This window comes from Fusarium oxysporum, chromosome 7, assembly GCF_000149955.1.
Source record: "Fusarium oxysporum f. sp. lycopersici 4287 chromosome 7, whole genome shotgun sequence".
NCBI lineage: Eukaryota > Fungi > Ascomycota > Sordariomycetes > Hypocreales > Nectriaceae > Fusarium > Fusarium oxysporum.
Genome location: NC_030992.1, coordinates 1,932,312 through 1,955,714, shown reverse-complemented (window position 1 = coordinate 1,955,714; position 23,403 = coordinate 1,932,312). Strand labels below are relative to the sequence as shown.

The window sequence follows — 23,403 nt, the reverse complement described above, 5'->3', positions numbered from 1 at the left end:
AGAGAAGCGCCGAAGAGCATCAACTAGCCCAGACTATGAATGATATGGGTTTGATATGATAGAGCATCAAAGGGACTGATATGGTTGGGTGGTGGCTTGTCTCTCTTGTGGGAACAACTGAGGTGCTTATCTTCTACCTATTTTCCCCCGATCTCCATTTTCTATTTCATCATCTCTCCCTTGTCCCTCGTCGTTAAACTCATCGGCTTGTGATGGTTGTTGCGTTATGTTGCGTCGCTAAGAAGCGGATATTTCTGCTTAGAAATCGAGTCCAAAACATCAAATCAGACAAGGCCCTGATGATGCCATCCGGCCAACCTCCCGATCCGGTCAGGTTCTGGAAAACTTATCGCGCTAGCTCTAAGAGGAGATATCTACCACGGCATTTTGCATAGAAATGATATAGGGTAGGTAGGCAGAAAGTAGAGGAGGAAAGTATTATATACTGTTTAGCTACTACCTATACCTGCTAGCTATATCGCCGTTGTCCTAGTTGATCCGGTGCACCATTGTTCGTATGGTGAGCCTATGTTGCTAAGCATCTGTTGAAAAGAGTCCATCCATACAAGTCAGCCCTACCGAGTCCCCAGACAATGCGATTCCCGTACCATGCCTTGAGCTCCGTGTAACCGTACAACCGTATAGCCGATAACCGTTTGCTTACAATAGCATTGTTTAATTACTAAAACAACGATTCATCGATGCAGCAGATCGTACGTAAACCCACTGACTATTGAGAGACCAGTAGTAACCCTTGTACTACCTTAGTACCTATGTTGAGGGCCAATGTTACTCCCAAAGAATGCCCAGTCCCTAGTTCAACGAGTATTCAACCACTACAGAATTGCAACAATCTCCATGGTCGTGAACAGTAATAAGGCGTTTGTTTCTCAAGCAACTTCGATGCTTCTAACATCGTTCCAGAACAAACAATATACATCTGAAACAGTCATCTCACTCAGAGTTGCCGCCACAGTCTCGTACACCTGATTGGACTGTTCAGCTTCAGTATCCTGCTTCAAGAACAAACACATCCGACCTATCCCCGTCGGTTTCCATGAATTTACCGGGTTGAACTAAACCCCCTCGATGTCCAAAAGCCCGAGGCCCTTATCGAATTGATCGATCCGAGATTAGCACCCCAATGACATACCAGGCAGAACAGAACGGGTAAAGGGAAATCACTGCACATCTCCAGCAACAACCATTGGCGACTGCTTCGTCACAGCTGAAACCCAGCCCGGTCTAGAGCACTGTAAGTTGTCGCCCCCTCCTTCCAACGTAGCTAGTATTGCAGCCAACACAGAACGAGCCCGTCGTTTTTTAGTCATGCGACACTAGGTAGCTGTAACCAACAGGGTGCAACTGGCGCACGGAAGGATGCTGCATGATGATGAGTGATTGTGGGTGCTTAACTACTACCAAAGCTGGCACAACATGATACAACACTGTTCTTGGATGCACAGCAGAATGAATAGTTATGCTGTGAATCGAACATTTCTCTTAAGTGTTGATCAACATGGCTCGGACCTCCTCAACTACCAACCTTGGCGACTTATTCAGCGGATTTAGACATAGGAATATGCATACAGCAATAATGGGAATGACGGATTCCGGGATCCAGTGTCTGAAATACCCATGCTGGAAACCGTAATACTGGTCCCAACAAGACAAAGGCCGGTATAAGTTAGCTCTCTAGCAACCACTAAGTCTCGACGCACACTGAGACGCAAGACGTTGCTATCATAATTTTTAATGGCTGAGCCAAGAAGACCAATGACTGATCATGTCAAACATCAGCAATCCGATCAGTGCCATTTGCAGTGATGGATTGATCAACTGCCGACAGGAAGCATCAGTTCTGGTTTTGACTTTGACGCCATGCCACATCTTCATCAACAAGCCAGCCACTGCTGCCCTCTTCACAATGGGAGATTCTGGTGATAGGTAGACCTTTGACTGCACCTCTGCATTAGTTAGTACCCCGGGGCTGGCTTGCGGGGTGCGTCAAGCTTCCGCTTTGCGCCCAACATAACGAACTCTATCCCAAGAACGATGATCAGCAGCCGGCATCCCTTTGAGCTTTAAAAGCCAGAACCAAGAAGAGCCGTGTGTATCACTGATTCTTTGCTCAAGTGGTTACCATTGTGGTTGCAACAGTAGTCCTTCGGTCGGAGAACAACAAGTGTGGGTTTGTGGTACTTATAATAACACGTCAGAAGTAGCTGGAATTTAAAGAAACCCGACAGCAATGACATGGACGAGAAAGGAGTATCTTTCCCGATAAGAGGAGGGAGACACAGTGCAAAACAACCCGGAGATGGAATGCCGGTAATGGTGTTTGTGGTGCCGCAGTGTGCTGGCTTCCGTTCCTAGCTCAATGGATGGCTGATGACGCTAGAAAGAATGCCATGTGAGCGATGGAGCCCAGGGCTAGCTTAACGTAAAGAAAGTAAGCCGCATTTCATGTCCTTATCGAGGCGAACCGAGCCAACCATGAACTCTGCTACTAGAATCTCTCGGCTCTCGCCCACTGACATCCAGTCAAGAGAATGCTTATAGATAAGCACGACACAAGAGCAGAGCGTAATGAAACGCAAGACAACTATTTGACTGGCAAACGACGGAGTCTCTTCATGCTTGGTGTGTCAAGACGGTACTCACCAACAACGCGTCACTCGCTTCGCTTCGATGTTGTCTTGACTCATCCGTACAACCATACTCCATATCGCAACAAGCTGCGTTCCCGAGCACAGCATGCTTGACAGTACCGCTGTCTGGGGTCCAGCAGCCCAATTATGGCTCCCAAACCTGACCCCATAGACCGTGGCTTTTGATTATCCACTGGGTATCAATGGATGTTAACTTCAATGCAAGCTACCAGGGGACGAGCAAGTCGCCCTGTCGATCCTAGTGACTTCGGGGTACTGTCAAATGTCGATGGCACTCTCGATACCCAGTGAGGATGTTCCTTCGTCCAATTCACTGTCGACCCATAAAACAGGTAGATGTTAAAGGCTTATTGCGATTCCTGCTGGATAAGCAATGCCCAACCAGGAAGCAAAGAAGCACGGGTCATTGTCATGCTTGGGGCAAAGACACAGACACAATTTATGCAGCGCGGATCATTGCATTGCTGTAGTTACCCGATGATACTGTGTTGCCTGGTACAGCTCGACAGAATTTGATTATTTGACATCGCCACCCATGTACAGTAAGTTTATCATGCGCTGATATTGGCTGTTGGAGAGTGAAGTTGTAGTCAAATCGACACGTGAAGTACAGAAAGGGGACAGGAGAGAATGCACATGCTGTCAATTTTGGAGAAAAGATAAGCATACATAGATACGAATCATCCCCGAGAAGAGACAAACACGAGTTTCGTTAAAACAGAGGTACACATCAATAATCGAGTTGGCTGTCCACGTTGCACCCCATGCGCTTATGACGTGTATACAGCTAAGCAGCCGCCCCTCTATCTTCATACACCTCACTGAAACTCGCTACCCCACTAAACCTCTCAGGCTCACAGCTACATCATACCCAACTGCTCTCGAGCCCCCCAATCAGGCACAATCATCAATCCCTAATCCCTTGCTGCCACCGCTACTGCTACTGCTACCCTGTGGCTCCTCCAATAAATCCCCCCGCCATTCTCGCTCGATCTTGGTCCTTTTCAAAACGAACTCTTTGCTTGTCTAAATACCAAGAGACCACTGTACACATTTGTCCTTCGACCCGATCCTCACCCCTTCACTTGTGATTTCGACCTTAGCGTATCAGCAGTACTTCTTTCGCCATGAACCCTCATCAGAAGAACAAAGTCGACGTCAAGGTAAGCTGCCCTTGGAGACCAACCTTAGGCGATTCGAGCTCCCCTCTGTGCATGACTCGATGACCATGATACCCGTCAATATCAATCCCTCCTCGCAACATCTACACCGACACGATCTTCAATCGTACCGAATACCTTGCTGACGCCAACCCTTCGTTGTAGTCACTCACTCCTGAGGAGCAGCGTCTTTTCCGCCTCTACGGCAAGCTGCCCTCTCGATCCGACCACTTCGCCAAGCATCTCAAGGACCGCAAATACTTCGACTCAGGCGACTATGCCATGTCCAAGGCCGGCAAGGGCGACGGCGTTGATGCTGGTGCCGTCGGCTCTCAGCACCCAGTCCCCGAGAACATACCCCACCTCTCGTCCCCGGTGAACGGCTCCGGAGCCAACGTACCCAAGCACGCCCACCACGGCTCCGTGCCCGGCATCCAGGCTGGCAGCCCTATCAAGGAGAGCAGCTTCCTCAAGAGCGAGACAAGCGCTGACGAGACCGAGGGTAATGATGCCGACAAGTCCAAGGATGCAGATGCTGCTATACCTGAGCCTGTTGCCGCTGGCGGCGAGGGCATCCCAATCCGACGATAGAGCGTTGAATGAAAATGGTAAAAGAAAAGTGCAACTGAGCAGGAACAAAGAAAGAGTATTTTTATTATTTTATTTTTTCATTTTTGCCTCGCAAAACATGAAACGTTTGTTTCTTTTGTAAGAAGCCTTGTGCGTGGGCTTGTGGTGGATTGCGAAATCGGTTTTGACGACTTACGAGGATCGCACAGTTGGCGTTTGGGAATTGGCAGACAATCTGGCTCGCACACATGGGGGACATATCTCGATCTGGAATCATCGGATAGATTGTTTGACAGCGGCAGGGTGGGAGAAACACCACACTCTCCGCAAATGGTTATCATGTTCATTTGGTCGTTTAGCTACCTGCTTCGTTTCAGAAGTATCCTTTCTATTTCCATTCCCTTTTTTATCCCCCCCTTTTGTCTTCGCGTGTAGTATTCCCCGGAACTTTTGTATTTCCCCATGATCTCGTAGAAATGTTCATTCACCCTAAATGGTTTCCAGGTGGTGATGCTCTTTTTAAGGACCCAGAGCCTTGAGCGCCATTTGCTTGGCACCCTCGAAAGTCTTGTTGCCACCAATGAAGCCAGCTGCATGGACAAAGACGCAGCCAGGAATGCCACTGATGCCATCTAGCTCAGCATCGCGGAATCCTCTCCATGCCTCGGGCAAGGGCTTTCGACTGACGAATGAGTCCTTGCTCTCAGGAACGCACTGGATACGCCACTTGGCGCCAGGCTCAGGCTTCTCAGCGTACAAAACGTAGAGCACCGAAGGAGTACCGTCCTCGAGAGTATAGAGGTGGTCCTTCCAGGGCACAGACTGGCCTTCGAGGACAAGAAGACGGCCCTGCTCGTCGTATTGTGTGCGCTTGGTGAAGGCTTCCTGGACAATGGTGCGGGCAGGGAGCCAAGAACCGGCATAGCCGTCAAGATCTCTGTCGAACTCCTCGCCAATGCGGTTGCTGGCCTCGTTGAACTTGGCATCCTCAGCTGCCTGAGCCTCAGCGGGATCAGATGGCGTAGGGTCGTTCCACTTGGGGGTTCAGACGTCCGACCATGGCACCAAGGCCAAAGGCGCCATCGCTGAAGCGTTTCTCAAGACCTGCAGCGGCGATACCCGCAGGGTCGAAAACAGAAATACCATTGTCGTGGGCGTCGAGGGCTTCAACGAAGTTCTCGTACAGCTTCTCGTAAATCAATTCAACGTCGGCAGAGTCCTCGGGTTGTCCAAGGCGCTCAGCAACGATGGCGCGGCCAAAGTGCAGGAAGACAAGACCGGCGCTGGAGAGCTTTGTAGGGCGACCGGGAAAGGTAGTTGTGAAGCCGCGCTGATGATGATCGAAACGGCGCTTCTCAGCGTCGTACTCACCGCCAACGTCGACAACAGTGTGGCAGGTAGCCAGGACGGCAGGGTCGCGGGTACGGACAAGAGAGGCATCGCGGTAGGCGGGGAGACGGCGGAGCATGTGGACGGCGAGGGCCTCGTCAGCGTGGAAGTGACCATTGTGAGTGCCGATGAGAGGACCGTTGCCCGTGGTCTTGACGCGCTTGGATGCTGATTCGGCCATGGTGGTGAAGAGGCGACGGAGCATGTACGTCTTTGGTGGTTTGTCGCTGTGGTTGTGTATCAAGTTGAGGAGGAGGCAGAAAAAGTTGTTGAAGTTATCAAGGTGCGGGGGGGACAAAAATAAGTGGCACAGATGATGAAACCGCAACGATTTGCAGTGGCGCTAACGCTATCAATTGGCAGTTATTCACCAAAATCTAGGTAGTTTAATAGTATGAGGGTACTCTGGTATTGTCCAATATCCAACTTGACTGATAAGGTACTTCTGCAAAGGTACTGCATTATAAGTACTTCATATGCCGTATGCTTTTTATAACCCCGCGTCAGTGTACAGGATCCCTATACCCCCATTTCACAAACGAACCTAAGTGCCTTAGTAGTCTATGTTTTAGGTTTCTTGAATACAAGACCTTTGATGTACACAAGACTCTGCCTCAACTTGGTAGATGAACAAAACTTAGTAGGTAAGGTACCTATCTATTCCATTCTGTCGTTCTGCTTGCAGCTTCAAAGTACAGTTTCTTATAACAAGCCTGAACCAATCACAGCTGATGAATTACATAGTTCTGACCCGCCCATGGAGCTACTACGATGGACAGGATCTTGAAATAAAGTAATACTGTAAATGCAATCTAGAAACCAATATCTTAAGAGATATACCGTAACGAGTTACCCATCCAACGGTCCAGAGTAAAATACGCGATCCAGATACTAAGCCCACAGACTCAACAAGTCCGCCAGCACTAGTTTCTTATATAGCACGGTCACAGCAATCATGTTATCCTAAATGCCAAGCGGTCATATCCTAGTTGCCTGTCCATACTCATCTTGATATGCTGGCACCCTGGACCCCGAGAATCCAATATCACAACCCAGGTCAGTCTCGATTTATACTTTGACACCCTTGTCACCTATGTATGATCCATACACCATCATGCTCCATGGTCAATTTCATTGAATCCTCCTGCATGAATCTCAAACACATCCGACCTACCAGAGACAAAAGAAAATACAAGGCCCTAAAGCATGATCGAATTTCCACCTTTGTTAGCGAGCACCTCACAACACATGGTCTGAGCAGCCATGTGGCCGCGGATATACAACAGCTGCTGTCAAGATTTAGGTCCAGGCCAAAGCCATAGCGCATGGATGTTTCTTCAGCAGATCCAGGGCGAGAGATTCGCGTCACGGTGTGAATACGCCAACAACGAGTGACTTGATGCCAAGGATCTAAACCTGAGTATCAAGTTATGTTATGTTATGTTATGTTATGTTATGTTATGTTACTCTAATCTATACATACGTAATCAATCAACCGATCAATCCCCTCGTTGTTTATATCATACGCCTCATTAACAGCACTAAAAGAAATAAGGGATGGCTAGCCCGCCGCTCTGCTGCTTTTAGAACAATCGATTTTGAAAAAAACAGACACACCGAAATGAATCCACTGGTACGCCTTAGGTATCATGCAATGCAATGCACAAAAAACACAACTCGGCCAAAATGGTCGTTCCGCTATCATTCCACTGATGCCCTGATGCACCTGGTGACTTTGCCTTGGCGAGTCATGACCCGTCTCTGACTGCTTTGACTTATGCACTGCGGCCCGGGCAAGTCTTCAGACCATGTTGCCAGTATTACCATGGGAGGCAATCAAGTGTTGGGTTGCATCCGTGTGAGAGGGGTCCCTGCGACTCCGACAACTGGGTGAATTAGCATAGAGGGACATATAGAGCGCATGTAAACATGTCGCTGGTTCGACTGGCCCGAGTCGGTAATGAGGTTTAAAAAAAAAAAAAAAAAAAAAAAAAAAAAAAAAAAAAGTACAATCCAGAAGAAGGAAGCAATGCAGTCCTGATCGACAGCACTGATATATCTTCACCAGATCATGACATATGAAGACATGATGCTGAGGCCGAGTTATCACCCGGGGAATATCCGACCCCCATTTTATAGTCGTGAATATCTTGATAAATGTCGGGTGTCTCCGTATAACAAGTTCCGAGTCGAGAATATGCTGGATTAGAGAATGAGCTGTTTGAGGTTGCGTTGGATGATCATGTCCTGGACTGAGGCCATAGTGATTTTGAGCAGGTTCGTATCGGTAGCATTGGTGAAATGGCCATAAATCTCCTTCTCGGTGTTTCGGTTCAAAGCCTTGAACTTGTCCAGGAAGTACTTGCTCGCCGCCTTATAATCGTCCTTAGGTCCGTGGTAATCGGTGAACCCGTGATTCGTAATAGGGCTCTTGGGGAGCTTCTCCTTGAACAGATCCATCTTATTCAGGAAGAGGATCAGCGCTGATCTGGCAAACCAATGGGAGTTGGCAATCGACTCCCAAAGCATGAGCGCCTCATTCATTTGGTTCTGTGTCACTGTTAGCAGGGTATTCGTAGCTTCCTGTCTGGTTTCATTCGTTACTGACCCCATCCTTGTCCTCAACCAAGCACTGATCATAACCGCTAATTGCGACCAAGAACAATAGGCAGTTGACATTCTCGAAGCAGTGAATCCACTTCTTTCGTTCTGAACGCTGGCCACCAACATCAAACATTCGGTAGGTCAGTTGGCCGAGGTCGAAGATGGTCTCTGTGATACCAGTAGTTCGCAATCGCGATCGAAGAAGATCTTGATCATCGGGGACATAGTCCTCTCCCCAGAGTCTATCGATGTCCTCAATGAAACTTTGGAATATGTTAGCGCCAAGAATTTTCATGCCACGCCATGATACAATACGTACTAGGTTAGGTTGTCATGTAACGCATATTCGTTGCCCATCCCAATGGCCGCTCGAACACCATTGTCGACCCACAGGGCTTTGATGGGCTCAAGATAGTCAGCAGGCATAGGGTCGTGAGGGCTAATTTCGTGGTCGACAAGGATGTGGGCCATATGTTTCTGTAGCTTCTGTTAGTAATTGGGGATGTCTCACTCAACCGCCTCACTCAAAATTCTCGTCGGAATAGTGGCTTCGGCAGTCATAGTGGGGAAGAAGAGCTTGACTTACCTCGTTGTCGGGGTTGTCGAATTGGAGATCGTGCTCATTCATTGCTTCGGCAATAACTTTGAAAGACTGAACAATGTTGCTAAAGATGACGGGCTTCCATTCCAGCTTCTCATTTTTGCTGAAGCCTTGAGAGTAAATAAGCTTCATCTGCTTGAGGACAGTTGACTTTCCAGATTCTCCAGCACCTGTTGGACGCGCATGGCGTGTCAGTCTCATTTGTGCGAAAGCGCGGCCAGACCATTCCTACCTAGCAAGAGGAGCTTGACCTCCTTGGATAGCTTCTTCTCATCCTGGCGAAGCTGCTTGTCGATATCACGAGATCGCGCAAGACCGCGATCGCCCTTATCCCGACTTCCAAAGCACATTATGGGGGTTTGAGGTGGAATTGTGGCGTAGGGTGAGGTTGACTGGGAGTAGAGATGCAAGACAGTCGAAAATGGATGCCGTCTCTCGATGGAGTCGGAAAGTCGTTTCGGTTATCGCAAGCGAGTGAGTGAGACAGATCAAACAGAAGCCCGAAGTGAGAGATTTAAGGATCGGTCAAGGTCAATGCTGTTACAAGAGCATGAGGCGAGTCGCCAGACGAGGTCGCGAAAACAGCCGGAAACTCGGGGTTTGAGCTATGTATTCGATAGGAGAATCGGTCCGGGTGGTGCGAGTGAAGAAGCCTCGACGGTATCGGCGTAAGTGGTAAAACCAAGTGTCTCGATAGGAGAGCAATCCGTTTCCCGTTGCCTCAAGAGAAGTGCCTCGATTTAAGTTGCGTATGTTGGGTGTGGAGGGGGAAAGAGTCGATAGAGCTGGATAGGCGAAAGGACTGTATAGATAGAGCGGACCAACCAAGCCAAGCCAGAGAGTATTTCTGAGACAGGGAAGAAGAGAAGAGACGGGTCATTTATTAATTAACAACAACATCCATGACAGGCGCAACATGGGCGGACATGGGCATGGGCGAAAGAAAAAGAGGGCTAACTTAATGGAACCTGAGGTCACTGTACGATTTATGACGGGATGAGCCTTTGGGGCACTGAATGGAACGGCACAGCAGGAACAGCTCCCTGGGGTTCCCGTCTGTTAGTTCCTCGTCGCAAAGTGCAGGGTCTCGATACCCAACTTTTTATTATGTGCTAGCGAGCTGTACTTGGACTTACAGCCAGGTCAGCTCCATATTTTAGTGGCCGGGAGCCTAGCCCCAGCACCTGGACTGGAAATGGGGCGCCTGGCGTGAGAGTGGATGCTGGGCGGCGGAGGGAAGCTGGTGCACCAATAGAATCTGTGCTTCTAAACGATGCCGTTCCCGGCGATAGCTTCTTGGGTTCCCTCGAGGTATTGAATGTTCAAGAGAAGACCAAAACAGTCCCAGAAATATACCAAAATGGTACGTCGCAGGTAGCAGCTCCTAGCCTTGTCGTTCCCAGGTTCATCCCCGTTCCCGGCACTGGACTAGGTCGCCCAAAAGCCCCTTGAAACACCACATCGTTTTTGGTGGTTGAGATGTTGAAAAGCCGATTGTGAAATGTTGATGTGATCCTCTTTTTTTCTTTCTTCGTCTTTTCTTTCTCTTTCTTTTGCCTCAATCTCCAGCTGCGATACGACTCTGGGAGACATCCCGCAGGCTAGAAACCTCCACTTGACCACAGTAGACTAGATAAGTAGGTACTGTAGTCTGTCTACCTTAGGTACCTGTGCACCTCTCCAGTGTAAACAATCCAATTCAACCCCCCGCGAACCAGAAGCAACAGATGATGCGTCGCTTGTCGCTTCTCATAATGAACCCCATCCACCACGAGGTGTGGGTGGGTGGGTGCCGTGACATGCAATGCCATGCCGGTGCTGCCGCTTCAAGGTCAAAGCTGAACATGAAGCTCACGATTATCCAAAGAATTGCTTCATGTTCTGGTCTGTGTCTTACTTCTTGCTGTGGATTTATATGCTTAGAAGACCGTGCTTAAACTTACCATGTGGTTCTTGTTTAAAGTCAGGCTGTTCTAGACACTCTTGATACATAGCTCAGCGACTGATGGCCGCCACTGACACTGACTCAAGCCCTAAAAACGCCCATCAGCCATGATCGACATGACTCTCTCTCGATGCACCGACCGTTCCCTTGACGTGCCCTGCAGCTTGCTTCCAAAGATGACCAAGGACGACAAAGTCGGGTTACCGATAATTAATGATTCAACCCCTTTCATGGCCTCTGGCTTGCCTGACTCTCATCAAAGTCTCTCATACGAAAAACTTCAGAGCCGTACCAAGAACAAATACCGTCCCTCCCGCCTGAAAATTTCCGGTTTGTTCTTCGAAACATCGGCACTAACTTGACTTGGATAGTTCTCTGGTGGTTGCGGCAATGGTGGACCCCTGTCAACAGTATTCAACAAGACCACCATGTCCACTGCTTGGCTCGATCCGTCGCCTGTGTTGAAGAATTTTGACCCTTATAGGCGCTACTGCATCAGGGAGAAACACCCGGAGACACTAATTATCACCCATCTGCCCTTTGTGGTTTGAGCTTGAGCTCGATTATGAGCTTCGATTGAGAAGAGAGACAACTTGGGCTCTGATGGAGCACACTTTCTCAGCTCACCACGATACCCTCTTCTCATTGGCTTCCACGGCAAAGAATAACATACAACCCTGACCCTTGCTCAGCTTGCAGGAGTTCGAGTTCCTGTTGCGAGAAGCCAGGTTCAGTTCCTTTCGCTAGCTGCGCCTCCACTCATCTCCGTCGACGGTTGCAGGGACTATTCGCTTTTCCCGTTCCCCATCAAATAATAGGGGAATTCTTCTGCCCAAGCGACACCAAAACATATGATGCACATATCACTTTAGTAGCGGTTCGTCTTGTAGGGTTAATACAACCGATAGCTAGTTGATCCATTTCAGCCTCTGTATTGTTCTCGCAAGCCTCAACGTAAAGAGCAAAACTAAACTCTGGGCACACAGAATAAGCAATGTATCTGCATACTGTAGCTTGTGACTAGTCAACCCTCCCGAGAACCTACGTCCTCAATATTGAGCCCGACTGAGGAGGCCATAACGACATATCACCTCAACCACATCCAACCGCTCGAGAATATATGTAGGTCGATAGACGATCAGGTGCAACCAACAGCATCAAACATCAGCGCTAAAACAAGAATTCGGAAACGGCATCTAAAGAGGAATAGATGCTCTCACGCTGAATCCACTGCCGTGTGCTTGAGTGAAACTCCTTGACCTCGGGCAACCTAAAAGGACAACTCTTGGCCTTGCAAAAGCTTTGGCCACGTTACATAGGAGCATCCCATTCCCGACGAAGATCAGCGTCGTCTGATTGCGTTTCATTGATCGATACTGAAGGATGGCAGGAAAACAGGGGCAACGCAGCCGCTCTGGTCTAGCTCTTTTGACATGTCCCGTTTGAGCAATCAGTAAGGAGAAGGGGACAACAAGGATCGTTCTCGGATACGGAGCTTCCGAGAGGTAGACATAACGGCGGCATTGGCCTCATTCTTTCAACACAACACAATACCAGACACCAAACAGAAACGCCAACTTGTTTTGTTATTCATTGACTGTCAAGAATCCGTCAACACCGTGCCAGTGGCCCATCTTTGATCTACATAACTCTACGGTTAATATACTCAAGCGAGATCTCATACGAATAAAGGAAAGCTTAATACTCTAGCTATCTCGATTATCTATATGCACCGTTAAATGATAGCACGACCGAGCTAGTTAGATCGTATCCAGTCGTCCTGCATAACCTTATTTTTACCGTAACACCATCACATTTAGAGTTTGTGTATCACTAGAGTGACATTTTCTCCCACTGCCCTTAGCAGGACGTTGACGCTCTGTGATGACGATACCATGCCTTACCGGGGTACAGGCACCTTTAACAACTGTAGATGATTACATACAAACCGTAAATATAGGCATGACATACACAACGGTATCGCAAAACTAATGTCCTTATCGGTCAGTTCACGCTGGGAACCGCTCTGTAGCTTTTGCTGTCCTACGAATATTCATCATTAGGCTGATATAGTTCCTGTAGTGGGTTTCAAGAAATAATCCAACGCCATCGGATTCATGACAGTCTCACGATCTTGTCGAGTCTGTAGCCACATCCATTCGAGACCTTCCCCTCGACAGGATCAGACTTTCCTGGACACAAGCCACTGGCCAACTCATGACAGCTTACATCCACCTATCGCAGTTATGAACTCACAAAAATCGTGTGTAAAAGTCCTGACATCGGCCTTCTCAGAGACCGCCTGAAACCAGGCCGAAGCTGTATCTGTGTTACCGAGTTAGGACACATACGCCGTGCAATAGATGACTATGATCAAGATCTATGGGCACTTTATCAGGCCCGTTTGGTAGTTGTGGCCCTCGATCACAACGAGGCATCAGACAATGATATTGCTGTCGTACTTACCATGGGTTGCTCAAGTCGAATGCCACACCATGACCGATACAATACTCTACTGCACTGACAAGGATCTCTAAGGTGCTGTGTGTTGGCCACCCACGAGAGATGATTGCTGAATACAAACAGAGGCTTTGTTGAGTGGAACCTCCAGGAAACTCCCGTGCTGGTCATCACCTTGACCGCTCTGGCATGTGCATTAAACTCATCTCCACCTAAGAGTGGACGACTATCATGTATGGTGAGGACCTTGGACTCATGCTTCACCTTCAGAAGTAAGAAGAACCGAGTCAAGTTCTAGGCGACGAGGAGAAGGCCAGGTTCATCTAAACACTGAGTTCAGGGACCACTTGCGCAAATGTATGCCTTTCTAGGATTCTTCTGCAGCTATCATAGTTGTAACGCATGTACAAGTGAAACAGAAACTGTGTTATTAACATCATGGCTTATAGTTGAGAGGCCAGCAGGCGAAACGTCTCATCATAGTTTATGCGTTAAAATGGCTGACACAGCTTGAGTATGCCGACTGCAGCAATTCAAACAATTTGAAGTTTACACAAGTATCGGATAGATTCAATATCCTACGTACACCACCGCTTACTGAAGCTGCTATACTAGCTTTTGTCGGACTCTGTCTGTAGTATGACATTTATCGGTCATCGAGGAGTGCAACATGTCCACATCCTCGACGAATGTGACACTTTTCACACGCTGGCATCGACCATTCTTGGTACCATACAGGGGCTGAGTTAATAACTTAAATTCTATACTTCATAACCATAAAAGGAAAATTTCGACATATCTAAGTTGGGGCATCTAACAAAAGCGGTATCTGGGTATCAAATCCCATAATCATCCCATCCAACATAACAGTGTGTACGTTGTAGGCCGCCAGTTTGCTTCTTCACGAACCAGGCACGAAGAAAAGAATCTATCCCAAGAGAAACCCCTGACGTAACGCCGTATCCCATCTAACAAATGCCGAACAATCCGGTCCTCCCAGCTAAGACCCTCGGGTTCACCCACTGCCGGATAAGCATGCATCTACGTACGTACTAATTCTTTTGGATCCGCCACATAGGTTGGCTACGTCAAACTCCGGTTCAACTTGAAGAAATCAAGGATATAATATAGGTGTGGCACTTGTACCAGTTGCACGTAGTGCAACACAGAATCGACTGACGAACATCCCCATCTAGTACCATGTGTTCTTCGGATCTAGGTTGTAGAGAATTTTACAATTCTGTTTTTGACACATTTTTGTACGATTGAGAGTTTTGAACCTGGGTCCATCTGGGCCAGTGACGTAGTGATACTGACCGAAGAAACGCCACTGACGGGCGTCAGCAAGAGAGTAGACTTCGTCACCCCAATGCCCTTGATAATGGAACCAAGATGTCGGTGCATGAGGATTCGATGCCGCGGGAACAAGACTCAGAGGTTCGTGTTGTTCGTCCAGGTCATGATTGTCCTCTTTCGTATAGTCGTAATGGTATGCGTAATTGTTAAGACAGGGGTCCCAGAGCGGTCCCTTATCCGTGACATCCTTGAGAAGCTTGAATGGCAGGATGTAAGCATGGTTTCCTGGTAGCGCGTACATTGCGTGGGAGCCCACAGCTGAATAGATGACGGGTCTGTCACCACGCTTTTCGACAGCTTCGAATGCGTACGCCTGCCCACCCTCATGCTCTGAGAAAAAGACACCACGGGGAATGCCGTGCTCGAAACGGATCATGCAGTGCTCCCAGTCACCCACATGGTTACCAAACCGGATGTTCATGACAGTTTGACCGAGGTTGTAGGAGTAGAAGAAGAACCAGAAGGCGTCAACAATGCCTGACCCCTTATCAACCACAACAAGCACTGCGGGAGCTGCTGAGTAGCCATTGGCCTCCGGTTTGTGACTGTTGGACTCCGAACGGCGGCGATTCTGAAGTTTGCGATTTCTAGGGTCAGAAATCTTATGGACAGGCCGTGTTTTGTCGACATCATACCAGGTGCTGGGCTCCCGGGCTTCGGGTTCTCCTCCGGGGTTTCCTACCGGTATATCGCGGTTTTGGTCATCGTCTTTGTCGTCAGGAAACGGTTTGGGAACGTTATAATGGCTGTGCAGCCAATTGGGACGAGACTCGACATCGTCATCACTTCGGAGAGTGATCTTGCCAGAATACTTATTCAGCTCGTGCAAGTTATGAAGAGTCCACTTCTCAGTCGAGTTAATAGGCTCGTCATCGGCGTAGGCAGTCATATGTTCTACGTGCTGACGAATATCCGAGGGCCAAAACTCTTCCCCAGAGTAGAGGTGAACTAACGGCGCATGCTTTGTAACATAGTCGGGGATATCGCGAAGGATCCTGCGTCGTTGATTGATATCTCTCTTGTGATTCTGACGGGGAATCTCATCAGGCTCCCAAGCAAGAGAGCGGCGCTTGAGCTCTCCCCATTCTGGTTCTTCGTCCTCATTATTCCCACGAGAGGCAGGATCACTGCGCAAGTGATGTAGTCCGCACAGACTAATCCAGCGACAGGCCTGACGATCCAGAAAGTACGGGCTGCTGTTCACCCATCGTCGATCTCTGGCGCGCCTCTCGGGGCCTTTCGTCGTTGGGTCTAGTATACGGGGAAGCAGCCATGCGCCAAAGGAGATAAGCAGCATGAAAGAGAGTAATATGGTGAAGCGGCGTAACCAAATCATGGCTGTAGCGATAAAGAACTGCAAGGGCCCATGGACGTAGTTTGCGCAGCAATTGAAGTTGAAGAGACTCGATTTCGAAGACCTACGACAAGCCGGGGGAGTATCGAAGTGAGGCCGGGAAGAAGAATGAGACAGGATAGGCCGGCTATATGAGCATCACGAACGAACGAGAGAAGTACGACACCGCTCGCGGCATGTCGTTGGGAGGAGGAGTAAGGCCAGGCTAGGGTAAAGGATGGACAAAGAGTAGAATAGAGGGAAGGGAGACAAAACCTACCGCTAAGTCGACAGAAGAAAAGAAGCGCGCGCCATAGTCTAGAACGGGATACTTTTTGGTCGCTGCGTATTTGATGGCAGGGCAAGGGTATCGATTGGCGGAGTGTTGGTGAGACGTAACCGGTGGAGGGTGGTGGGGATGCAGGTACAGATACTTTTACACTTTAGGAAATGGAGCTGCAGTAGGTACACGGTTTGCATTTGCAGACTTGCAAGAGTGTACTTGATAGCATTCTTTTTCTGGCGTATCTGACGATAGATGTCTGGTTAAGGTATGGGGTTTGGGCTTGGATGATGAGTACGAATACGTCAAGTCTGGGGTAGAAGCAAAGCGGATATGTCCATTTATGGATGTTCTGTACCGAGATTTCTTGCTCAGCCTCAAGTGGAAGTGTCTACTACAGAACTGCCGACGCGTAATTATTATAGTGAGAAGGATACGACAAATTTAGATTTTGTTCGCAAACTCTCTTCACCAACGTTTCACGCCTGCGTTACATTCTTTCTGTACAGTTCAAGACTCGGGTACCTTAGGTACTGACCTGATCCGCTGCAGCAAATAAGAAACGACATCACAGCCCTGCCCAGACTGTTCCTTGATCGTGTTTTAGCGCAAGCACCCCTCTTTTTGCGCAACATGGACAGGATTCCCCTCTTGCTGGGCCCTTTCTGAGCCTCCAAGATCCATCTGCAACCCCGGTTTGCAGTTCTGGAATGGGCCGACTGGATCAAAGATCGTGTAACGGATACATTCAAACCCGCCCTATTTCCCATTCAGCATAAAGTATCTACCACTTGTTGACCGAAAGACTGGGAATTCAGCCAGAGTGACCAGGGTGTGCTGGGTGTACTTACTTACCTACAGTCCCGAGTACGACACCCTCAACTGTCGTTCCCATGATCTATAGTTAAGAAAGATAACAGGATCTTGTTCACCGTCAGATTAAACATTCCCCAACAGATGTGCATCTGCGGCAAAGAATATATAAACGTGCGAGACATGTGGGGGAACTGGTGCTGGGTGACACGATCACTCTTGTGCCTACGAGTCACAGTACTTCAATGAAGTCCCTCCAGCTGCAGGTGAATGACTTGTGTCGGATTTGGAGCAGCAGATGCGAAAATCGAAGACACTGGGGGTAGACTCATGATCACTCGTCAATTCACAAGGTCACGGCACGAGTGTTGTGTTATGGACTGTGACAGTTTCATATGCCCTCAAATAGCCTTGATCTTACAAAGGAGACTCCGAACTTTCAAATGTGTTCTTGCATAACGCAGCTGGCAGTATCATATACGCGGACTTTGCTGTGTTAAGTTCTCACCCTGGATAGATCGTGGAATCGATGAATGACTTGATCGAGAAATCCCGCTTAACGAAAGATCTCTAGTTACCCAACAAATCACCAAATCTATCAACACCACATAATTCTAGGAACTTTGTACGATGGACCACCGTATTCGGAGTTTCCGCCATGTGCATAAGGCTGACTCCAAGACCCATTAACCAATGACAACTTGATCGCAAACCTCGTGCGGTCTTCAAGTGTGCCACACGTTAGCCTTGTAGCTTCGCCATGTGTATGCTCACAACCTGCTCAACACGTAAAACAGAAGTGTAGGGTATATGAAGTTTTATTATTATTTCTTGGCGACAATTCACCACGGGTATCATAATCTTATGCGCTAAATGTCAACTAGATATTCCATCTTCTGGAGTTCAACTATTGCCGTCATTCAATCTGCCATTGCCATGTCCTCATCCTCTTCTTCTTCATCTCCTTCATCCGTGTCATCCTCGTCGTCAGAATGGTCCATGTATTCATCCGCTCTTCCATACAGTTCATTCCATCTGCTTGGAGTAGGAGTTGACATATTCCCTTCATGTACAGTACTTTCCAGATCTCTAGTTGCCGATGGAGTTGGGGCCGTTGAACCTCGTCCACGAATAACCCCGGGTCGAAGTCTGGGACGGCCGCCTCTACGCCCACTTGCACGTCGTCTCTCGCGTTTTGGAATGACTTCCTCTCCATCCTCATTGAGCAATCTTCTTCTTCGCCTAGGTTTATAGTCAGGGTCTCGATTGTCTTTGAAGTCCTGACCCTCGCCGTCTTTAGCCCATACGGTGACCTGATCCTTCTCCTTGTTCCTCTTCTTGATCGCCATCAAGTTTTCTAGAAACCGTGTCTGTTCAGCTCTTTCTCCTGACCTGTCTTTTCCAACAGGAATTCGAATGTTCCATTCCTCCCTGATAGCGGCCAATGGATCCTCTCTAATAATTTTTGGCTTGACCACAGTCTCTTTGGTGGCGATTCTCGACGCACATGCGCCGAGAAAATCAATATTTCCATCTAGATGGCGCAGAGCGGGGAGGGGGCGATCGCTGTCGCGTGTCGCAAAGATAGCTTCGGTGCCAATGACTTCCGCCCACGATCCCTCGAATGTGCGCCCTTTGTATGATATGACCGGCTTTTCTGAATGTAGCTCGAGAATCTGGATATTTTCATTCTCACCGCGTGTTTTATCCACATCGTCTCTTGTGTCGTCCTCTGGCTCACCTCTGTCGACTTCTTTGCCTTTATCTTTGTCGTTGCTTAGTGCCGGATCGATTTCAGGTTCATCGTCATCAGCCTCTCGTTCTGGGAGTGGCTCATTGTCGTTATCGTCATCATTATCATCCCCAGCATGAACACCTCTCAAACTAGGATTGTGATCGAGCCAGGTTTTGTAATACCCGCCGCGGCTGTGGTGAGGCGCTCTTGGCTGTCGGTCCTTGAATTCTGGAAATGAAAGATCGACAGTCAAATAGTATGTCTTTGGCAAGAAGTTAGCTGGTTGCGCATGATAGGCATCTTGAGACCAAGGTGTAACAGTACCTCTGTTTCGGTGGTCGAGTATTCGTACTCCCACTCTTCTTGTTCGTCCCTTCCAAGCTGTTCCTCAATGTTGACAATTGCTGCCTTATCTGCCAATCTCGCCTCGTCCAACGAAGCCATAGTATGCTCAGAGAATGGGCAGGGACAGCTACTAGATGCTTAAGAAAGAGAATGAGAACAAATAGAATTATAATGCTGTACTCATAACTTGGTCGTGTTCATAGAGAAAGAAGAAGAAAACATAAGCCAGAGGAGATAAGTTCAAAAAGCCATATAGCTTTGTTGACAAACTGTAAACATGCAGTCACAAACTTTAGCTTGTGGTAAAGGTACTTGCCAATTGGGAGATGTCCAGGGTCTGGAAGTCGGTCAAAGGCGGCACTTTCTGAAAAGTCCAGAATTACAGGGATCAGGCGGGGCAGTTTCTGTGACTCGCGATTGCCCCGCTGTCGCTGTTATAACATTTCAATGAGTCTCATGGGGTTTGAACAGTCACACTTATCTTGACGACTTCAAACACCCCTGGACTTGATATAGAGTCAGCTACCGCTACAATTGTCCGGTCGTACATCGTGCTATATCAGTCACCATTCACCTTTCCAAAGCAACATCTGGTCCTTATACCTTCTATCTTCTTTATATATTTACCATCATATCTAGGGTACAATGCCCACTGTTCATCTCTTGGACTATGTCGCCGGCAACATCAGGAGCCTGGTAAATGCCATTGAGAAGTCTGGCTACGAAGTAGAATGGGTCAGATCGCCGGAGGACGTTCCAAAGGCAGAGGTTTGGCGATACTTCCATTCAATTTCTTGTCCACCATGACTGATGCGTTTTTAGAAACTCATCCTCCCCGGTGTCGGCCACTTTGGTCATTGTCTATCCCAACTGTCCCAAGCTGGCTATCTTGAGCCAGTTCGAAAGCACATTGCTGATGGAAAGCCATTCTTCGCTGTATGTGTCGGCTTACAAGCCCTATTCGAGGGTTCTGTAGAGGACCCCGATGTCCCCGGCCTCGGAGTCGTTCCAGTTTCCTTGGACCGTTTCGAAGACTCAAGTAAATCCGTCCCCCACATCGGGTGGAACAATGCTTTCACAGCTGGACGAGCCATGTACGATCTTCAACCAGACTCGAAGTACTACTATGTTCACTCTTACAAATGCCCCTACAAGCCGGGCGAGCTTGAGTCCCAGGGATGGACTGTCGCTACTGGAACCTATGGCACCGAGACTTTCGTAGGCGCCATTGCGAAGGGAAACATTTTTGCAACCCAATTTCACCCCGAAAAGTCTGGTACTGCAGGTTTAAAAACCATCAGGGCTTTCCTCACAGGTGAAGGCGCGAAGAATCTTGGTACCGTGGTTGATGAGGCTGTCGCCAATGCCCCGATCAAGTTCGAGGACAGCTTAACACGGCGAGTCATAGCCTGCCTAGATGTGAGGACAAATGACCAGGGTGACTTGGTTGTTACAAAGGGTGATCAGTACGATGTTCGCGAGAAGGGTGATGATCGCAACGTGCGAAACCTCGGCAAGCCTGTCGAGATGGCTAAGAAATACTACGAATCCGGCGCCGACGAAGTGACTTTCCTTAACATCACTTCTTTCCGAGATTGCCCTGTTGCCGATCTCCCTATGCTCGAGATTCTTCGTCAAACGTCTCGCACCGTCTTTGTGCCCTTGACTATCGGCGGTGGTATTCGTGACACCATGGATACTGACGGCACAAAGGTGTCGGCGCTTGAGATCGCTAGCATGTATTTCAAGTCTGGCGCTGACAAGGTCTCAATCGGTTCCGATGCCGTTCTTGCTGCTGAGGAGTACTACTCTATAGGCCGCAAGCTCTTCGGCAATACTGCCATTGAGCAGATCTCGCGCGCCTATGGCAACCAAGCCGTCGTTGTGAGCGTTGATCCCAAGCGTGTCTATGTTCCCAAGCCTGATGCCACCCGTCACAACATCATAAAGACACAGTTCCCTGGTCCTAAGGGCGAGGAATACTGTTGGTACGCTTGCACAATCAAGGGTGGTCGTGAGACTCGTGACATGGATGTTGTCGAGCTTGCCCAAGCCGTTGAAGCAATGGGAGCCGGAGAGATTCTTCTTAACTGCATTGACAAGGACGGTACCAATAGTGGGTTTGACCATGAGCTCATCAACCAGGTGAAGGGAGCTATCAAGATCCCCGTCATTGCCTCAAGCGGTGCTGGTAACCCGGCTCATTTCGAGGAAGTCTTTGAGAAGACTACTACGGACGCTGCTTTGGGTGCCGGTATGTTCCACCGCGGCGAGTACACCGTTAAACAGGTAAAGGACTACTTGAAGGAAAAGGGTCTCAAAGTTAGACAATTTGAGGAATGATTTTAGAACCATCAATGATAGAACAAAACAACAAATAATAGACACTTTTTGACTTGCACACAATGGTTTTAGTATTATCTCAACTACCTAGCAGGTTTGTACTACATTGAAAGTCATCACCGCGAAAGATACAGAATGACACAAATACCTTTAAGCTCCTACACCCTTAAAGTCGAAAGAAAATGAGAGATGCGCCAAAAGCCTTGGGGCCGTCGAACTTTTCCTGCGACTAAACGCCCGATGCTACCAGATCTCTCCAAGAATAGCATAGCAAATCGCCGAGCAAGCCTCCAGACGAAATTTTGGAAAACACCAACGAACGAAACATGACACAGCGGAAACTAAGGAAATATATCCGCTCCCTAACTCCATAAAAGACAGGAAAGCGCTGATGCCTATAGCTCCATACCCATCAACATCCACTTCTTGCTCGTGACATCAAGACCATGAGCCCAGTGGTCTAGAGTAACCATGTCGAAGCCAACCCACTGTAGACTCTTTGTCAAAGAGTGGACGTCGTCCGCAGGGATGCGTCTATCTATGCAAGTGACAATATGGGCACAGTCCAGAGGACCGTCGGCCAGTTCGATAAGTGCCATCAGACTACCAAGCATTTAGCATTTGGACAAAGATTTTGAAACAGTGTTACTTACGCCTTTTTCAGGTCTCGGCCAAGTACGCCTTCGATATCAAAGAAAACAAAGAGAGATTTCTCCTCTCCGTCATCAGCAACAAAGGCACGGAAGCTCGCTCCGCCGGCATAGTCCCACATCTCCAGCCAAGCGGTAATATTGTAGGCAGGTAGCTTGTCATCAGAAACAGGCTTGAAGTGTTCGGGGAGCCGGTCATCGGACGGCGGCGTTGGTAAAAAAGCACCAGACAGGCCGGAGCCATTCATGGACGAATTCCTCTCACCGTGGAAAGTCGTCTTCATGGACTCGCAAAAGAATCTCTCACATTCTTCCCTGATCGAAAGTGCTGCCCCCCCTCGTCGACCCAGGCGCCGGCCTGGGATCTCGCGCTTCTTGCTCTTGGGCAGAAGGGCGAGCTCGTTAGACGAGGTTAGTGCGGCGAGGGGGGGGCTTGTTGGAGGGGAGGGTAGTCCTGAGGAAGGGACCTCAGGAATACCACTCGGCCCCTGTAGTAGAGTTAGTACTATGATAAGGACTTGGTGTTGAAAGGAGAGAACATACCTGCAACCCCGGTAGTGCAGTAGTGGAGGCCCTTGAGGTTGGCAGCAGAGTCGACGAGGTAGCAAGAGGCAAGGACATTGACCTTCTGGGCAGCGGCCTCGCCGTAATTACTACTGTAATTCAAATTCTGATTATTCATTGGCGCCATTTCTGATGATGATTCCGGGTTATCGACTAGAGTTGATATAGTTCGGTAAGGGTCGAGGGTGTTGATCGGCAGAAGTTGATTGATAGCGTGTGGTGAGATGGCTCTTCAGACCAGCGGGTTAGAAATCCTTTTAAAGAATTCGTGTGTTGTTTGTTTCGAGGCGAATGTGGAGGAGTAAGTTGTGGAGACGTGCGAAGATGTTTGCGACGGTGTTTTGAGTAATTCGTGGAGAATGTGTCTTGGATGCGTTGTGTGTTAGATGTAAGCCTAAGATCTCTGGTGTTTGGGCAGCGGTGAGGTTAAGTAAGAACGAGGAAGTAGAGGAACCCAGGAATTTGGTGACTTCGGGGCGCTCGGGGCGGAGGGAACAGTGCGTTTGGGGTGGACCCCTCACCTGAGGCTCTGGAATTTTGTGCACACCTCAGGCAGTCCACAGTCCACAGTGGAGGAAGG

At 48.7% G+C, this 23,403-nt stretch overlaps 7 protein-coding genes across 9 annotated transcripts; 2 read left to right on the top strand and 5 right to left on the bottom strand.

The window, feature by feature from the left end:
- The first annotated feature begins 3,510 nt into the window (after positions 1 to 3,510).
- Positions 3,511 to 6,237, top strand: FOXG_05340 (uncharacterized protein). The gene is made up of 2 exons (XM_018383556.1): positions 3,511 to 3,835; positions 3,998 to 6,237. The coding sequence occupies exons 1-2, from the start codon at positions 3,800 to 3,802 to the stop codon at positions 4,421 to 4,423; spliced, it is 462 nt and encodes a 153-aa protein (XP_018240520.1). The 5' UTR covers positions 3,511 to 3,799; the 3' UTR covers positions 4,424 to 6,237.
- FOXG_05339 (uncharacterized protein) lies at positions 4,618 to 6,264 on the bottom strand. The gene has a single exon (XM_018383555.1). The coding sequence runs from the start codon at positions 5,994 to 5,996 to the stop codon at positions 5,415 to 5,417; it is 582 nt and encodes a 193-aa protein (XP_018240519.1). The 5' UTR covers positions 5,997 to 6,264; the 3' UTR covers positions 4,618 to 5,414.
- Positions 6,265 to 7,161: 897 nt separating this feature from the next.
- FOXG_05338 (guanine nucleotide-binding protein alpha-2 subunit) lies at positions 7,162 to 10,707 on the bottom strand. Of its 2 annotated transcripts, XM_018383553.1 has the most exons (5): positions 9,229 to 10,707; positions 8,982 to 9,166; positions 8,715 to 8,872; positions 8,400 to 8,658; positions 7,162 to 8,341 (listed from the first exon to the last, which is right to left on the bottom strand). In XM_018383553.1, the coding sequence occupies exons 1-5, from the start codon at positions 9,344 to 9,346 to the stop codon at positions 7,997 to 7,999; spliced, it is 1,065 nt and encodes a 354-aa protein (XP_018240517.1). In that variant the 5' UTR covers positions 9,347 to 10,707; the 3' UTR covers positions 7,162 to 7,996. The 2 variants fall into 2 exon arrangements, with proteins under 2 accessions (XP_018240517.1, XP_018240518.1); XM_018383554.1 differs by having other exon boundaries at positions 8,982 to 10,707.
- A 3,401-nt stretch (positions 10,708 to 14,108) lies between these two features.
- On the bottom strand, positions 14,109 to 16,750 carry FOXG_05337 (uncharacterized protein). Its single transcript, XM_018383552.1, has one exon. It carries the CDS (start codon positions 16,091 to 16,093, stop codon positions 14,594 to 14,596), a length of 1,500 nt encoding a protein of 499 aa, XP_018240516.1. The 5' UTR covers positions 16,094 to 16,750; the 3' UTR covers positions 14,109 to 14,593.
- A 1,237-nt stretch (positions 16,751 to 17,987) lies between these two features.
- On the bottom strand, positions 17,988 to 19,579 carry FOXG_05336 (uncharacterized protein). The gene is made up of 2 exons (XM_018383551.1): positions 19,246 to 19,579; positions 17,988 to 19,183 (listed from the first exon to the last, which is right to left on the bottom strand). Exons 1-2 carry the CDS (start codon positions 19,363 to 19,365, stop codon positions 18,107 to 18,109), a joined length of 1,197 nt encoding a protein of 398 aa, XP_018240515.1. The 5' UTR covers positions 19,366 to 19,579; the 3' UTR covers positions 17,988 to 18,106.
- A 99-nt stretch (positions 19,580 to 19,678) lies between these two features.
- Positions 19,679 to 23,271, top strand: FOXG_05335 (imidazole glycerol phosphate synthase hisHF). Its single transcript, XM_018383550.1, has 2 exons — positions 19,679 to 20,034; positions 20,089 to 23,271. The coding sequence occupies exons 1-2, from the start codon at positions 19,912 to 19,914 to the stop codon at positions 21,607 to 21,609; spliced, it is 1,644 nt and encodes a 547-aa protein (XP_018240514.1). The 5' UTR covers positions 19,679 to 19,911; the 3' UTR covers positions 21,610 to 23,271.
- On the bottom strand, positions 19,694 to 23,368 carry FOXG_05334 (uncharacterized protein). Of its 2 annotated transcripts, XM_018383548.1 has the most exons (3): positions 22,803 to 23,368; positions 22,263 to 22,747; positions 19,694 to 22,212 (listed from the first exon to the last, which is right to left on the bottom strand). In XM_018383548.1, exons 1-3 carry the CDS (start codon positions 22,878 to 22,880, stop codon positions 22,005 to 22,007), a joined length of 771 nt encoding a protein of 256 aa, XP_018240512.1. In that variant the 5' UTR covers positions 22,881 to 23,368; the 3' UTR covers positions 19,694 to 22,004. The 2 variants fall into 2 exon arrangements, with proteins under 2 accessions (XP_018240512.1, XP_018240513.1); XM_018383549.1 differs by having other exon boundaries at positions 19,694 to 22,747.
- Positions 23,369 to 23,403: the final 35 nt, after the last annotated feature.

Bases quoted from the DNA above. Each gene is read 5' to 3' on its own strand.
- FOXG_05337 (XM_018383552.1), bottom strand. From the start codon at position 16,093: ATGATTTGGTTACGCCGCTTCACCATATTACTCTCTTTCATGCTGCTT.
- FOXG_05340 (XM_018383556.1), top strand. From the start codon at position 3,800: ATGAACCCTCATCAGAAGAACAAAGTCGACGTCAAG. The intron at 3,836-3,997 runs GTAAGCTGCCCT...CCTTCGTTGTAG, and splicing joins AGAACAAAGTCGACGTCAAG to TCACTCACTCCTGAGGAGCA.
- FOXG_05336 (XM_018383551.1), bottom strand. From the start codon at position 19,365: ATGGCTTCGTTGGACGAGGCGAGATTGGCAGATAAGGCAGCAATTGTC. The intron at 19,184-19,245 runs GTACTGTTACAC...TTCTTGCCAAAG, and splicing joins ACTCGACCACCGAAACAGAG to ACATACTATTTGACTGTCGA.
- FOXG_05339 (XM_018383555.1), bottom strand. From the start codon at position 5,996: ATGCTCCGTCGCCTCTTCACCACCATGGCCGAATCAGCATCCAAGCGC.
- FOXG_05334 (XM_018383548.1), bottom strand. From the start codon at position 22,880: ATGTCCTTGCCTCTTGCTACCTCGTCGACTCTGCTGCCAACCTCAAGG. The intron at 22,748-22,802 runs GTATGTTCTCTC...ACTCTACTACAG, and splicing joins CTGCACTACCGGGGTTGCAG to GGGCCGAGTGGTATTCCTGA. The intron at 22,213-22,262 runs GTAAGTAACACT...AATGCTTGGTAG, and splicing joins GGCCGAGACCTGAAAAAGGC to TCTGATGGCACTTATCGAAC.
- FOXG_05338 (XM_018383553.1), bottom strand. From the start codon at position 9,346: ATGTGCTTTGGAAGTCGGGATAAGGGCGATCGCGGTCTTGCGCGATCT. The intron at 9,167-9,228 runs GTAGGAATGGTC...CGCGTCCAACAG, and splicing joins GGTCAAGCTCCTCTTGCTAG to GTGCTGGAGAATCTGGAAAG. The intron at 8,873-8,981 runs GTAAGTCAAGCT...CAGAAGCTACAG, and splicing joins TCGACAACCCCGACAACGAG to AAACATATGGCCCACATCCT.
- FOXG_05335 (XM_018383550.1), top strand. From the start codon at position 19,912: ATGCCCACTGTTCATCTCTTGGACTATGTCGCCGGCAACATCAGGAGC. The intron at 20,035-20,088 runs GTTTGGCGATAC...ATGCGTTTTTAG, and splicing joins AGGACGTTCCAAAGGCAGAG to AAACTCATCCTCCCCGGTGT.